Genomic DNA, 16,312 nt, shown 5'->3' on the forward strand with positions numbered 1-16,312 from the left:
TTCAACATTATCAAATGCACGTAGCAACCACACAGAAGTTTTTCCTTACTCTCTGAGCTGTTTCTGCCGCAGCAGCGGCCATCGCGGCAGCCTTCGCCTTCTCCGCTTCGTCGTACGTAGGAAGAGAGGTAGCAACACTGTAGGGAGGCGGCACGGGGTAATACTCACTGTAAACATCTGTGTCTGAAGAAGAAAACATGGCAAAAACATAACCATTAAAAACAAAGTCATTTTATAGTCATTAACATAACTGTTTATTTTATTGCCATTATCATAATTTAATAATTTACAGTACACTACTGAAGACTGTTGTTACTGCTAATGTAGTTTTGTGTTATAAGCTATACATTTCTGTTAGAATTACATATCTTATTTTAGTCCTATATTTATTATAAAGGTAAAACGATAAATATCATAGCTGAGCCTCAGACAAGAATTTCACGGCAGAACTGAGAAGGAATGTCAGACAAGGCAGGTAAGAATCTCAAAATACATGAGCATCCCCTACACCCTGTTTATTAGTAAATACAGAGAATCAACTTACTCATCCGTTATCCCAAAGAAACAAGCATTTGTACAGCACTAGCCATTTCAAATACTATTTCTATGTACTTTAATGTTGTAACTTTCAGGTTCAAAAAAATTAGGTGAATTACCCAGTACCAACCAATCAATAAGTGGCAAACCTCAGTAGTTTCTAAGTCCAAATACTTTCCTCTGATAACACAAACGGGTGACTGTTCACTCACATACTGACTTTAGCAACTGCCCTAACTTTAAAAAAAGACAAGGACTTGTTTTCATCTACCTCAAAGGCACAGCGACAGAGACAAAGTGATTTCCCACATCCTTGTTCATTTCCCCAAATGGCCACAACAAGCAGGCGTGGGCCGAGCCAAAGCTAGGATCCAGGAATTACACCCAGGTCTCCACATGGGTGGCTGGGCCCAGCGCTGGGGCCGTCATCTGTCTCCTCCCAGGATTCCTGATCAGGAAAGAGGATCAGAAGCAGAGTAGCTGGGACTTGGACACACCCCGGCAAGGGACACCAATGTCCCAACAGCTCCTTAAAGCACTGTACCAGAATGCTTGCCCCAGATCGATATGTTTTAAAAATAAAACTGTATCACTTATTTCCAGTGCAAGTAGTATAAATAAAATGAAAAGTGCCAATCAACTGATTAGACTTTTACCAGTCACTGACATAAAAAAAAACAGGGTGGGTTCTAAAAGTAATATACATATAGCACAACTTCGGCATTAATTATCCAATTTTCTGTATTGCAATGACAATATTTTTATATTTTTATACCACTTTTAATGTTTTCCATCAGAATTTCTTGCATTTACAACATGACATACTTTACTCCAGTAATTATTTTACCTGTTGTATTTTCTCAAGTGTAGGCTTTTAAATAATTTCAATGCCATCAATAAGAATAAAGAATCTAAAATGAGATCATTTTCAATCTAACAAGTATTTTAGCAGTGTAACACAGAATATGAGATGTATCTACCAGAAAACATAAGAATATTAAATACTCAGAAATACTTATTATCAGGAAACAAAAACACGCTAAACAGTCAAGTAAATAAACATCTAGTTCTAAGACTAGAAAAGGAAAATATAAGTGAAGACAATGGTTATGAACTGTACAGCAACAACATTAAAATCGTAAATGTTTAAAACTGGAATTATAACACTACCTGAGATGTGTTTTCTATATTAAAATACATAAACTTTACAAAAAATTTAACATTTCAGTTGAAAAAAAAATCTCCATTACTAAGAGATAAGACTTGGAAAACCGAATTACAACTTTAAATTTCACCTTTTATTATACCCATTCTTCTACCAGAGGATTTCTTACCCAGAGGACATAGTCTGGGGAGTGCCAACACTAAGTTTTCTCAGAGGTGTGCGACCTCAAGCAAATTACTAAGCAACACAAAGCTCTACTTTCCCACGCATAAAACTGATCTAACGGCCTGGCACAGTAGCCTAGTGCCGAAAGTCCTTGCCTTGTATGCACCAGGATCCCACACGGGCACCAGTCCTAATCCCAGCAGCCCCACTTCCCATCCAGCTCCCTGCCTGTGGCCTGGGAAAGCAGTCGAGGACGGCCCAAAGCCTCGGGACCCTGCACCCGCGTGGGAGACCTGGAGGAGGTTCCTGGTTCCTGGCTTCGGATCGGCACAGCTCCGGTTGTTGTGGCCACGTGTGGGGTGAATCCACAGACAGAGGATCTTCTTCTCTGTTTCTCCTCCTCTCTGTATGTCTTACTTTCCAGTAAAATAAAATAAAATTTAAAAACTGATCCAACAAGACTATTCTCCACTGCTGTGGGACAAAATGGAAGTTCATTCTAGAGAACCGTGTAACTGGCCACGCCCTGACCCAGGTGCAAATATAATCTCTGAAGAAAACTAGCACAGCCCATGCTTAAAACACAAAAAAAAAACTTTTCAAAAATCTAAAGAGGAATATCTACAGTTTAGAAGGCATCCAAAACTCTAGAACTAACTTCGCTCTTATACTCAAAGTTATGAATGACCTTTGGCACAACATGCAAAAAGTTAGAAATAACCAGTATTTTAGAGACTAGAGTAACTGAATAAATATCTAAGTCCAGACTCAAATGATTTTACAGTTGAAATTTACATAACCCTTAAAAATCATATGCTTATCAATATTGACCCAGATCAAAAAAAAAAAAAAGAAAAACTTTTCAATTCAATTCACCTTGCTGAATAACCACCAAAAAGTACATAAGTTACACATCCCATACAAGCTGCAAAAAAATTAAGTTAAACATTAACAAATCCAAATCCAGAAACAATGAAAAGTATAACATGACAATTTCTTCCAGAATATAGCAATGCATTTTTTTTTTAATCTAGTAGTGGAGCCAGCATGTGACATAGGGGATTAACCCACACTACCTGCGATGCTGGCATCCCATATCCTGTTATGGGTATCAATTCGTGTCCCAGCTGTTCTGTTCCTGATCCAGCTCCCTGCCGAAGCACCTGGGAAAGCAACAAAGGATGGCCCAAGAACCTAGACCCCTGCGCTCACCAGGCAAACTCAGAAGCCCACAGCCCCTGGCCATTGTGACCATTTGGGGAATGATCTATAAAATAGAAGATGTCCCTGTCACTTCCTCTCTCTATATAACTCTTCCCTTCAAATGAATAAGTTAATCTTTAAAAAATAAAGCATAGTGGGGCCTGCACTGTGATATAGTAAGTTAATCCTGCCTGTAGGGCTGACAACTCTTATGGGTTCCAGTTCAAGTCCCAGTTGCTCGATTTCTGACTCAGTTCTCTGCTTATAGCCTGAAAAAGCAGTGCATGATGGCCCAGGACCTTGGATCCCTGCACGCAGATGGAAACCTAGACGAAGCTCTTGGCTCCCAGTTTCAGACCAACCCAACTGGCCATTATGTCCATTTAGGGGTGATCCAGAAAATGGAGATCTCTCTCTGTGTCTTTCCTTCTCTCTCTGTAATTCTGCCTTTCCAATAAAAATAAATGTATTTTTAAAAAATAAAAACAGAAAAAAGAACTCTAACAATTACATTTCTTTGCACCAATAATTAAAGGAGAAAAATCGTGTACTTTTATATCAATTACCAGAACAGATGACTCTTACTAGAGTCATTTCTTCAAAGAGGAAAAGCTGTAGAATGAGGTTTGACAGCCAGACGAGAAAGGAAGTAGGCAATTGTGGTTCTTTTAAAGTTGTATAAATGCTTGGAAACTTCTTACCAAGAAAACAGAAATGAATTCCTTTCTTCTTGAATAAGGACTAAAGTCCATGACTCACTTCTAACAAATCAAACCTAGCAAAAGTGACACTCTATGACTTCTAAAGCAACATGGTAACAGGTGAAATACATTCTATTTAGCTTTGTAAAATGTTTCTTAGAACCCAGGCACTATTCAGTGAAGAATCACTGGCCACAAGAAGTTTTAGTAGACACCAACATCAATCACAAACACAAAAAAAGAAAGCCTTTGCAGTATTGTCAACCTGAGCCATCGTCAGAGACAATCACAAGAAACTCTGGGGGAGCACAGGCCAGAATACTGCCAGAACCATGAAAATCGGCAACAAATAATTGCTATTTCACGCCATTAAATGTGGAGCTGACTGTTACACAGAAATAGCTATAGCAGCCTCAATAAATCTTTTAGACCTGGTGCAATAGCCTAGTGGCTAAATCCTTGCCTTCCCTCAGCTGGGATCCCATATGGGTGCTAGTTCATGTCCTGGCTGCTCCACTTCCCATCCAGCTCCCTGCTTTTTGGCCTGGGAAAACAGTCAAAGACAGCCCAAAGCCTTGGGACCCTGCACCCACATGGGAGACCTTTAGGAATTTCCTGGCTCCTGGCTCCGCATTGGCTCAGCTCTAGCTATTGCAGCCACTTAGGGAGGGAACCAGCGGACGGAAGATATTTCTGTCTATCCTTATCTCCATAAATCTATCTTTTCAATAAAAATAAATATTTTTTTTAAGAAACCTAGCATTTTTCATTATTCAGGTACAAAAATAACCAAGAAAACAATTCATCAGGTTCATTTTTTAAATTTGGGGTACAAAATCATTTTACAACATTGTACAAACTTGTAAATATTTAAAAAAATTTAGTGCATAATGAATTTTTAACAAGCACAAAAACAGCTGTAAAATCTTCCAGCTAAAAGGATATAAAATTGATGGAAATCAATATTAAATTTGTGCATGAAACGGTAGTGAACTATGATACTGATTAAATAAACAGCATGTACGAATAAAACAAGTATACATTTAATTTTCTTAAATCGCTTTGTTTTTAATATTTACTAATCCTTTGCTCTTCCACATTTTATGTACAGTGAAATGTTTCCATCTCCCTGTTTCCTCTGCAGTCACCCACTCCGCACGGGACCCTTAGCAGCTGTTACTCTTCTATTTAGCACTCGATCTCTAAGCTTTGTCTATCCATCACATGGAACCACACTTTCATGAAGATGATCTTCAGAAAGTGGATTAAAAAGTGTTTGGTGGAAGAAGTGTTGCTTCTTTTAACATATTAGACACAAAAACGGTAACCAGAAAAAGTTGGCTAAGTCAGAAAAGTACACAACATTAACAGAGAAATGAAGAAGACAAAATATTTGAGCAAACGACTTTTACCATTAAGATATATTTAAGTAACTTTTAAAAAAACAAACGCTTCATGATAAGTACACAAAATACTTGGAGAAATTATTACTGATTTATTTAGAAACTATTACTCTACTTAGAGAAGTTACGGTAGTTTATAAAATCATACCATGATATAAACCAAATAATATATAAAACCATAATGGTGTACAAAAGTCATCCTCACGACTAACTGAACACTACTAGGAAAATGCAAATTGTAGCCGGAGAAACAGTAAGACTGCTCCTCTGGAATTACCTGAACAGATCAGCTGAACAGTAGGAAGTAAAAATTACTGCTCTGCACTTGTTCTCACCACCTTCCCATTCACACCTTGTTTCGACAGTAAGTTCTACACATATTTGTGTATATCTATATACCTGTATATATACATATATGTATATGCATCTGTGTGTACATGTTTAGAAGTTCATTAATAAACTTGGTAACTTTAGTATGCCATACTCCCTTCCCCACAAAAATGAGTAATTGAAAACATTGGTAGCTGTTTCATACCAGAAGTTGTAGGTACTTCCACAGTAATACTACTGTAGGGTGGAGGAGAAGACTCCGTTTCAGGTGCTGGTGCTGAGGCAGCTGTCTGCATGTCCTGTGCTGTTGAACTGGAAGTGGATGGCTGTTCTACGGCCGATGCTTCTGAATTATCTTCTTCATTGTGCAGCTGAAAAAAGAAAACAACGTAATGCGACTAAATATTTTTTAATTATATTTTTAAAGATGATTTTAAACAACAGATCACTTTTGAACCAAACGCAAAGTAAAAAGATCTAAAAATAAGTCATCAAAAAGTCCACAATTTTTAGTTTCTTTACAGTAAAGATCAAGTTTAATCCATGAAGCAAATTGCGATTCAAAAGACTCAAATCCACGTAAGCCTACAGTACATATTAAGTAACTCCCATTTCAATATTATATATACATTGCATAGAAAAACAAAAAAAATTCTTAAAAGATTTATTACTTACTTTAAAGACGTACAGAAGGGAGAGACAGAGAGAGAAAAGAGAGTAGTAAAATCTTCATTCACTGGCTCACTCCCCAGATGGCCAAAACAGCCAGAGGTGAGTCAGGCAGAAACCAGGAGACAGCAGCTTCATCCAAGCCCCCCACAAGAGCTAACCCCCTGGGCCATCACTGCTTTCCACAGGCATTAGCAGGGAGCTGGACAGGAGGCAGAGCAGCTAAGACCTGAACTTGCGTGTTCGTGGGTGCCAGCATTCAAAGCAGAGGCTCAGCCCACGCCACTCTTAGACACTACAGTATTTTACAAGTTACTTTAAGTCTCTTTTAATTGAAGATTAAAAAAAATAAAAACAAACAGTATTTCACAGACTTGTAAGGATTAAATGAGTTAAATGATAATATATTTCATATAATGTTAACACTTAGATCACCATAAATCTGGTGTTATAACCAATATTTTTTACAATTCTCCATACAATATTGATTCATTTTGCTTTGTAATTTATTCTTTGGTTCACTGGAAAATCTAAAGCATGTCACATTTTAGAATGTAAAAACACTGCTAACACTTTATCTTTTTTTCCATTCCTAGTTATACTACAATCAATCATAGAGATAGCATTGCTACATTATTAAAAGTTCTGCTTTTCAAAAAATTGATCGATTGATTGATTGATTGCACCCATTTGGGATGCAGCACTTGGCAGTGGAGGATTAGCCAGCTGAGTCAAAACGCCAGTCCAAGCAGTTCTACTTTTCTCAGAGTGAGTATTTGGGCTTCTGCCACCACGTAGGAGGCCTGGATGGAGTTCCAGCTCCTGGCTTCAGCCTGGCCTCGGCCTGGCCATTGCAGTCATTTGGGTAATCAACCCAGCAGATAGACAATCTATCTCTTCTGTAACTTGTACTTTCAAATAAATAAATAAATCTTAAAAATAAATAAGCAAGGGCCCCAGCGCAGTGGCCTAGCAGCTAAAGTCCTCGCCTTTAACGCGCCAGAATCCCATATGGGCACCGGTTCTAATCCCGGCAGTTCCACTTCCCATCCAGCTCCCTGCTTTTTGGGTTGGGAAAGCAGTCGAGGTCAGTCCAAAGCCTTGAGATCCTGCAACCCGCGTGGGAGACCTGGAAGAAGTTCCTGGTTCCTGGCTCGGGATCAGTACAGCACCAGCCGTTGCGCTCACTTGGGGAGTGAATCATTGAACGGAAGATCTTCTTCTCTGTCTCTCCTCCTCTCTGTATATCTGACTTTATAATAAAAATAAATAAATCTTTAAAAATAAATAAATAAGCAAATCCAAGTAATGGAATTTAACAACACACAAGACAATAGACCAATTTCCCCCTTTTTCCTTCTTATTTAGTAGATATTATGTCATGAACACAAAACAGATATAACGCGGCACCCTCTCTCAATCCAATAAGCAGCCAATTACTACTCATCTGTAAAAAATAAAAATTATATAGGCAAAGTCAAATGTTAGGTCAATCTACAATATTACTATTTGTGTATTTTGGTTAAGTGATCATGCCTGCAAACATTTTTTTGAGTTAATGCATTACAGCTTTTAGCAAAACTATCACAAACAAAAATAACTTCCAAAGTGACTAAAATAACTCCTCAGACATAATGGAGTCAAGATTTAGATAAGAAGGAAATTCACAGAAATTGGATTATAAGCACAATCATATCGTGAACTTTGCATGGGCTTTATATTTACTTGCACTAAGTGATTACCCTCTTGGCCAGCAATAGAGTGGACCCATATTACACCGCACCTCCTCTGCTTCCTCACTCCATGGTACCCGGAGACAGCTCTCACTCAGTCATCTTTTACTGACTACACTTAGAGGTAAAAACATTAGATGAGCCAAGTGAAACAAAAGTACAGACATGTCCTTGGCAGATCAACTAAACACCTAATAATGAAAGTGTCACATGAAGGGACAACACTTTTCCATATCTCTTACTAAAAATGCAACATAGATACAAGGAACTTTACTAAAGAAAAAAAAAACATATATCTGACTAAACAGTTCTACTCCAATTTTTCACAAGAAACATTTCTTAATACATCAACCACATGTCTGTGCTCACCAAAACAATCAACTCACTTTTAAAACCTGTTAAAACTTAATCATCAGAATTGGAAAGCACAGAGATTTTAACTTGAGATTTCCATTGTAAAGCTTAGTCTGTGAAACACAAGTAAAAGGTATTTTTATTGTAACTACTTAACACCTGCACTTTTACTTTTACAGGATTATAATACAGAGTGAAATTTAGCAATACAGTCAACAACTTCAACCCACTAAAGAATGTTAACTTCCAATTTACTTGAAACGCAACAGTGTAATTTTGACAACTTTGATCACAATGAAAACCTCAACAAATTAACCTACTTTGATTACTTTTTAATAAACTCGTATAAGAATTAAAATCAAATTATTTGTTTGCCAAATCAGACAATGCCACTGGGAATAATTTCCCTTAATCATCCTGTCCAATGATTTCATTTTGTACTCTTCAACAGTAACAACTACAGAAACAGGCAAAAAAAAAAAAATAAAAGAAAGAAAGAAAAAAGAAAAGGAGACGTTTAGAGAGAAGGAAGGGCCTAGTCATACAGAGTGAAGAAGTGATGACCCGGACTCTCCCGGGTAAAAACTGTCCTTCCAAAGGCCAGCGTCATGGAGCAGCAGCTAAAGCTGCCACCTGTGAAGCCAGCACGTCACATGGGTGCCAGCTCCAGTCCCAGAGACTCCCTGCTGACAGGCCTGGGAAGCAGCAGAGGATGGTCCTAATGCCTGGGCTCCTGCACACCTGTGGGAGACCAGGAAGAAGCTCCAGGCTCCTGACTTCAGACTGATCCAGCTCTGGTTGCTGCAGTCATTTGAACAGCGAATCAATGGATGGAAAGCCTCTTTCTCTCCTTCACTTTCTGTAACTCTACCTTTCATATAAATGGGTAAATCTGCCACTCCAGTTTTTCCTACTTATGAGCCCCTAAATAAACGTCAGTATATAGCACATGAAAATGAAAATATGCCTGAAACATGGTATCTAGGGTGCAGCATACTTAATTAATCAAGATTTTTCTTTACTGCTAGAGAGGGGAAAAAAAAGGCAAGACAAAAGGACTACCTTAAAAATATCTATAGCTATCCAGCTTAAAAAAAATTTTTTTTTGTAACTTATTTATTCAAAAGGCATAATCACAGAGGCAGGGAAACAGACAGAGATCTTTCACTCACTGGTTCACTCTCCAAATGCCCACACAAACTAGGGTGGGGCCAAGCTGCAAGCAAGGGCCAGGAACTCCACCTGGGTCTCCCATGCGGGAAGCAGGGCCCAAGTACTTGGGCCATCTCCCTCCGCCATGCCAGGCACGTTTGCAGCTGGTATTAATGATGTGTACTGAATGTTTTTACTAATGAGAAAGTCAACTTCTTGTTAATGGGACAGAACATAACAGCATTTCTTGCTGTTCCACAGCTCCAGAGTCTCCATCACTGAACAAGTAGGAACAACTGCTTAAAACAAAGTTTAATCCCCAAATCCAGCTGAGGGGTATGTTGTGGTGCAGCATGTTGGTCCCCTGCTTGTAACACTAGATCCCACATCATAATGCCTGCTCAGGTCTCAGTCGCTCCGCTTCCTTTCCAACTTTCTGATAATGTGCCTGGGAAGGAGCAGAAGGTCCAGGTGCTTGGGCTCCTGCCACCTGTGAGGGCAGCCAAGATGGAGTTTCTGGCTCCTGGCTTCAGCTTAGCTCAGTTTTAACTTCTTCAGCCATTTGTTGAGTGAACTAGTCAATAGAAATATTTTAACGCACATTCTCTTCCTCCTCATTTTTTCAAGTAACAAGGAACAAAGAAACCAAACAAATGGGGAGGGTGGAGGAGTGGGTAAAGATCTTTACAGATTTCTGTTTTCAAAAAACACCACATGTTTAAATTTCTGTTCACATACTAAAGCAGCAACATAAACATGCTAGACCCTGAAGACTGTCCTTGAACACAACACGCTCTCCGTGGCACACTCCATTCCCTGTGTTCACAGCCCTGTCACAAAATGGCACCGTTTCTTAGAACGAGGTAACACTTTTCCTTTTTTTTTTTTTTAGATTTATTTATTTGGGCCTGGTGCTGTGGCCTAGCGGCTAAAGTCCTCGCCTTGAACGCGCCGGGAGCCCATTTGGGCACTAGTTCTAATCCTGGCAGCCCTGCTTCCCATCCAGCTCCCTGCTTATGGTATGGGAAAGCAGTCGAGGAGGGCAGGGATTCCCAGGAGGGTGCAGGGTCCCACGGCTTTGGGCCGTCCTCAACTACTAAATTCTTGCCTGGCTCACACCAGGATCCCATTTGATATGGGTTCATGTCCCAGCTGCTCCACTTCCCATTCAGCTCCCTGCTTGTGACCTGGGAAAGCAGTGGAGGATGGGCCAAAGCCCTGGGACCTTGTACCCACATGGGAGACCTAGAAGAAGCTCCTGGCTCCTGGCTCCTGGCTTCAGATCAGCTCAGCTCAGCTGTTGCACCCACTTGGGGAGTAAACCAGCAGATAGAAGATCTCTCTCTATTTCCTTCTCTCTGTAAATCTGCCCTTTCAGTAAAAATAAACGAAACTAAAAAAAAAAGTTTAAAAATCTTGAAACAGATATAGCAAATCCTCACATACATTATCTCCATGTTGAATATGCAATTACCTTTAACACTATTTTCTGTACTTTTCCTTTTAAATGTTTCCTTGGTTTAAAGTCAAAATTGTAAAAACAACGGCTGGCATTGTGGACACCACTGATTGAGCTTGGAACTCCTACATCCCGTAACACACAGACGGCTCGGCTCGAGTGCTTGGGCCCATGCCACCCCGTGGAGATGGGGGTACGGTTCTGAAGCACAGGTTTTAGTCTGGACCAGCACCAGTCATTATGCTGTTTGGCTGAGTGAACCAAGGGAAGACTTCTTTCTTTCCTCCTCTCCCTGTCAGACTGCCTTTAAAACTAAACAAATAAATTTTAATAAATGAAAAAAAAAGGAAAAAAGGGGAAATAGCCAAGTTGTCTTCCAGAGGTAAATTCAAGGGACATATTGTCAAATGTGGAAGAACACAAATATATAGCATTCATGGGTTTTCAAAAGAAAAAAAGTAAAAACAAAAGCCAGGGGCTTATGTTGTGGCACAACAGGTTCAGGCGCCACTTGTGACACTGAATGCCCTATCTCTGTGCTGGAGTCCTGGCTGCTCCACTTCGGATCCAACTTCCTGTTAATGTGCCTGGGAAGGCAGTGGATGATGGTACAAGAATCTGAATACCTGTCACCCACATGGGCGATCTGGATGGAGCCCCTGGTCCTGGTTTCAGCCTGCCCCAGGCCTGGCTTTTGCAGGCAGAATGCTGCACATTGAGATAGCTGCCTATGCTTAAAGGACTAAGCTCTATATGTTATTAAATTCACATTTCTAAAATTTCTTAGTGCTACTCAACATCATCACAAACTCTACATTTATTCAATAGCCTTTTAAAACCACTAGCACCTTCACAAGAAAGCGAAGTCAGGCACATAACTACACATATGATCATGCTTGTTAATTCCATTAACCATTTTACAGCACTAATACATGCAGCAATACCACCAGGTATCCATTTTAGTTTCACTTTCTAACAAAACTGAGCCTTGAAATCAAAAGGATTTATCTTTTTGTCAACTATATAAAAAGGGTTTGTCTTTCTGTCAATTATACCACGACTCTATGGTGTCTTTCACTGTTAACTACTTCTTATTAACTGTATTAAATATCTGTCTACACATTCTTACAGGTACTCAGTAATACTACCTATCCCTCTGAACTTCAATGTAAGGATGGCACATTAACACTGCAATATACTAGCAATATTCTGGCTTCTTTTTTCAAAATCTTAGCTAACAAAAACTGGAACAAACTTCCCACAAGTAACTACCATGAAAAACATCTTTAAGCACCCAGCACAGTATCAGTAAGTTACTAAGGCAAAAGCTATTGGTAATTTTTCATCAACTACTGCCTTCTATATAGACAGGGCTTCTTCAACTTAAGCTACATTCTAGAAATCAGATGATATCTAAATGGATTACGAAAACAAAGAGTAAAAATCATAGAGCACAATTCAAGGATACAGAACCGATGAAAAAGGTTCCTACTGGCCAAATCGGGAATGATCTGGGCCTCAAAGTAACGACAGCACTGAACTGTAAACAATAAAACGTGAACGCGTGAATTCAGACTGATCTAAACGGGTAAATAATTTAAAAACAAAGAAAACATCTTCCTTTCAGAATAATAATTAATACATTTAGGGGAAAATGGCAGAATTAGAAAATCACCAATCTTAAAATTAATTCAGGCAGGAACAATCAATAAACTAATACCAATTGATGAAACAATAATTTTTAAACATTACACATTTGTCCTGAGCCTTTTCAAAATAAGGCCACAAAAGATACAGCCAGGAGAACTGCTCCAAATACAGACTAAGAGACCCAGCAACTAAGCCAGACAGATCAGATCCCAATTTTAAAACTCTGTCTTTTCTTCTGCATGGAAGGAGAAAACTAGTGAAGCCCACTTATAGATTATAATATCATACGAATAGCAGGGAATTTGATAATCACACCATACTTGTTTCTAGGAGATACACAACGAAACAACCAGAAGTAAAGGGAAAGCAAATTCTGCCATTTACTTTCAAGTATTTCAGTGCAGAAAAAAAAAAAGCATATATGTGAGTACATGCAATCACAAAGCAGAATATGGTAACATGTTAGTACTTCGAGAAACTGAGTGAAGGACACACAGGAATTCTTTGTAATATTTTTACCAAACACTCCTGTAATCCTAAAATTGTTTAAAATATTTTTTGTCTGATATTTAGCCTTATTTTAAATAGGGCCTGCACAATGGCTAAGTGGCTAAATCCACGCCTTGCACACGCTGGGATCCCATCGAGTGCCAGTTCATATCCCAACTGCTCCGCTTCCCATCCAGCTCCCTGGCCGTGGCTGTTGTGGCCACAGGGAGTGAACCAGCAAACAGAAGATCTTTCTCTGTCTCCTTCTCTGTGTAAATCTTCTTTTCCAGTAAAAATAAATAAATCTTTATTTTAAAATATTTTAATTAAGTCAAAAGAAACAAAACTGCTAGAGTAAGTACAAACAATTTTACATATTATATAAAAACAAACATCAATTTAAAACTCTACAATTCAGTGTCCAAAATTTTCCACTCTAAACCCTGTAAGATCACTGACCTGTCTGTATCTTCAGCTGCTTTACAAATGATCTCTCTAGGGCCTGGCGGCGTGGCCTAGTGGCTAAAGTCCTCGCCTTAAACACCCTGGGAACCCATATGGGTGCCGGTTCTAATCTCGGCAGCTCCACTTCCCATCCAGATCCCTGCTTGTGGCCTGGGAAGGCAGTCGAGGACGGCCCAAAGCTTTGGGACCCTGCACCCGCGTGGGAGACCCGGAAGAGGTTCCTGGTTCCTGGCATCGGATTGGCGCGCACTGGCCCGTTGCGGCTCACTTGGGGAGTGAATCATAGGATGGAAGATCTTCCTTTCTGTCTCTCCTCCTCTCTGTATATCCGGCTTTCCAATAATAATAAAAAATCTTTAAAAAAAAAATGCTCTCTCTACAGCTATAAAAATTCAATTTACCTGGGCGGTAAAACATCCTCCAAACCTTCTCAAATAAGAATGTTAATCCTCCCATCCCTTTCCCTTACCTGGAATCAAGAAGAAAAAGAATTTTTTTCTTAGATACTGTCAATTCCAGATAAAGACATCTGTTGAAGTTTGTACTGTCCATACCACCTGCTACAGCCTCTTACCCTATTTTTATGGACAATATTTACAAGGGTCCAAATCACTCCAGTAAATAAGTGAGTTAACTAACCCACTTTCTGCCCTCTCCCCCACCATTATCCTCTTGACCTCAAATTTTACTAAAACACAGAACAGTGAAGTAATCTTAACATCTCTGCTCTGAAAACAAGGAGTAAGGACAGGTGGACTGAGCAGTTCAGTAGCTCACACTCTATGCCTGACGCCTGCTGAGCTGGCCATCATCTAGAACTGCTTCCCAGAAACACTTCATCTGATGAACCTTGGGTTCTGAGCACACCCTCCCAGGCTTTACCTGCCCACTCCCCGACTTCCACTGAGTTATGCTCTGGGCCTTCCATTTGCTGCCACCACATTCTCCTTTATAGTTCTGTGCAGTCGGACGATGAACTTTCATGACACCACACATCCTCAGCTTTCTAATCCACTGATCCTCGGCCACACCTCTCCCAAGACGCAATATGGACTAAAATCTGCTTGCAGCTTTCTGGTGCAGGGAAACAAATTACATTTATAGGCTGGAACCATCAGTAACACAGTTTCTAATCCCAGCAAAGCTGTTGTAATTACTCACTATCATAGCATGTGCTTTCTCGCTTTCTTTCTTCATATTTTAATTTTTATTTTCCATGATACAGTTCCATGGGCTCAGGGATTTCCCTTCCCTCCTCCCTATTCCTCTTCCCCCCCCCCCCCGTCTTCCCCATTTATTATTATAGTGTAGGCCTGCAACAACAGTCCAGGCGCTTCAGTTCTGCTATTCTCCTTTCCCTGCTTCCAACCATGGAACTCAGTCTTTGCTTTCTGCTTCACAAAAGAAAATAATCTTTCAAGCAAAAATCTCTCCAACTGCTTTCCCCTAAAGCTGTCAGGTTCGTAGCCATGAGGGCAACTCGGGAGCTGGACTAATCTAGCTCCGCCCTGCCGCCACAAGATGGCGGCAGGACAAGTCAGGGTGGATCCCCTAAAGCTCTAAATTTCACATTACGGCCTCCTTTCTAACTTCTTTCTCACTTCCAAATGTCAGACAGTTGTACAAAGATTCTGCCTCCCAAAGGAATGTTTTTTTCTTCAATTTCTCTTTTCAACACTGTTTTCTCTCTACTCAACTGTACATTCTATTCACATATATTTAAAAAAACAATGCCCTAGTTAAAAATACTGACTTTTTCTCCTGCTTCTTGAACTGTTTCCATTTCTCCATTTCCCTGACTGACAAACATCCTGAAAAGCAAGGCAGGGAGGATGTGCTTATTCCCATCCTCTGCACTGTAATTCTAACTGAATCCAAATGGACTCAAATTCAATCCATTACCATCTGGCTCTCATTCAAACAACTCTCCCTAATAACTACCTACGTGTTAACTCCTAATCCTACCTGAAATCTTTCATGCATTCAATAGACTTAACCACATTTCTAATTAATTTTCTCTAGCTTCCAGAAACTATTCCCATCTAGTTTTCCTTCTACATGTAAGTAATAACCATTTTGGTTGTTTCATAGGGGGGTCCTCATTTCCTCTACTGACTTAACGCATCTAACCTAAAAATGAATGCATAGCTGTAAACACTGTTTCTAACCCAGTGACTTGACTAGGCTGGTTTTGTGTAACAGACTTTGTTTAGTTTCATTTGCAAGAACATTAAATCAAGTGATCTAAAGTAATACTCTAGAAGTTATTGTAAGCATTCACTTGTCATTTTAAAAATCAGCAAGCTATACTGTCAAATTTGATTTTACAATCTTCTAGAATATTGATTAGTTGCAAAATTAACATAGTGAAAATAACTTTGTTATTGCCAGGATATCTCCATCTGATAAAGATCTATGAGTTGAATCACCTTGACTGTGCTAACTTCTTTCAGCCTTGCTTTCCTTTGAGTCATGCATTTTCATTCAGCCATTAAGTTTTTCAACCAACATTTACAAAATGCCTAATATGTTCCAGATACAATGCTGGGTGTAGGAAATAGGTACAAAGTCTACCTCATTAGTCACCAAACTTCCTATTTCTAATAATTAGGAGCTCAATGACTTCTTGGGTGGGGTGTTCCTTAAAGCCTTTACCTGTGTTTTTAAAATAAGACTGTTTCCTTAAGGTTGAGTTTTAACAGTTCTTTGTCTATTTTGAGTAACAGTCACTTATCATAGATGCCCAACTCCAATATTTTCTTTTTTTAGATTTATTTTATTTTTATTGGAAAGTCAAGATATACAGAGAGGAGAGACAGAGGAAAATCTTCAGTCTC

The 16,312-nt window shown here is 39.4% G+C and overlaps 1 protein-coding gene across 1 annotated transcript in view; it reads right to left on the reverse strand.

Moving 5' to 3' along the window:
• Positions 1-16,312, reverse strand: part of NDFIP2 (Nedd4 family interacting protein 2) — a 54,605-nt gene that overhangs the window by 15,720 nt on the left and 22,573 nt on the right. The window contains exons 2-3 of the mRNA XM_004577410.3: positions 5,710-5,875; positions 50-183 (exon numbers count right to left, since the gene is read on the reverse strand). Coding sequence (XP_004577467.2) covers positions 50-183; positions 5,710-5,875 — 300 coding nt within the window. The remainder of the gene's footprint in view (positions 1-49; positions 184-5,709; positions 5,876-16,312) is intronic.

This window comes from Ochotona princeps, chromosome 12 (genome assembly GCF_030435755.1).
Source record: "Ochotona princeps isolate mOchPri1 chromosome 12, mOchPri1.hap1, whole genome shotgun sequence".
Taxonomy (NCBI): Eukaryota; Metazoa; Chordata; class Mammalia; order Lagomorpha; family Ochotonidae; genus Ochotona; species Ochotona princeps.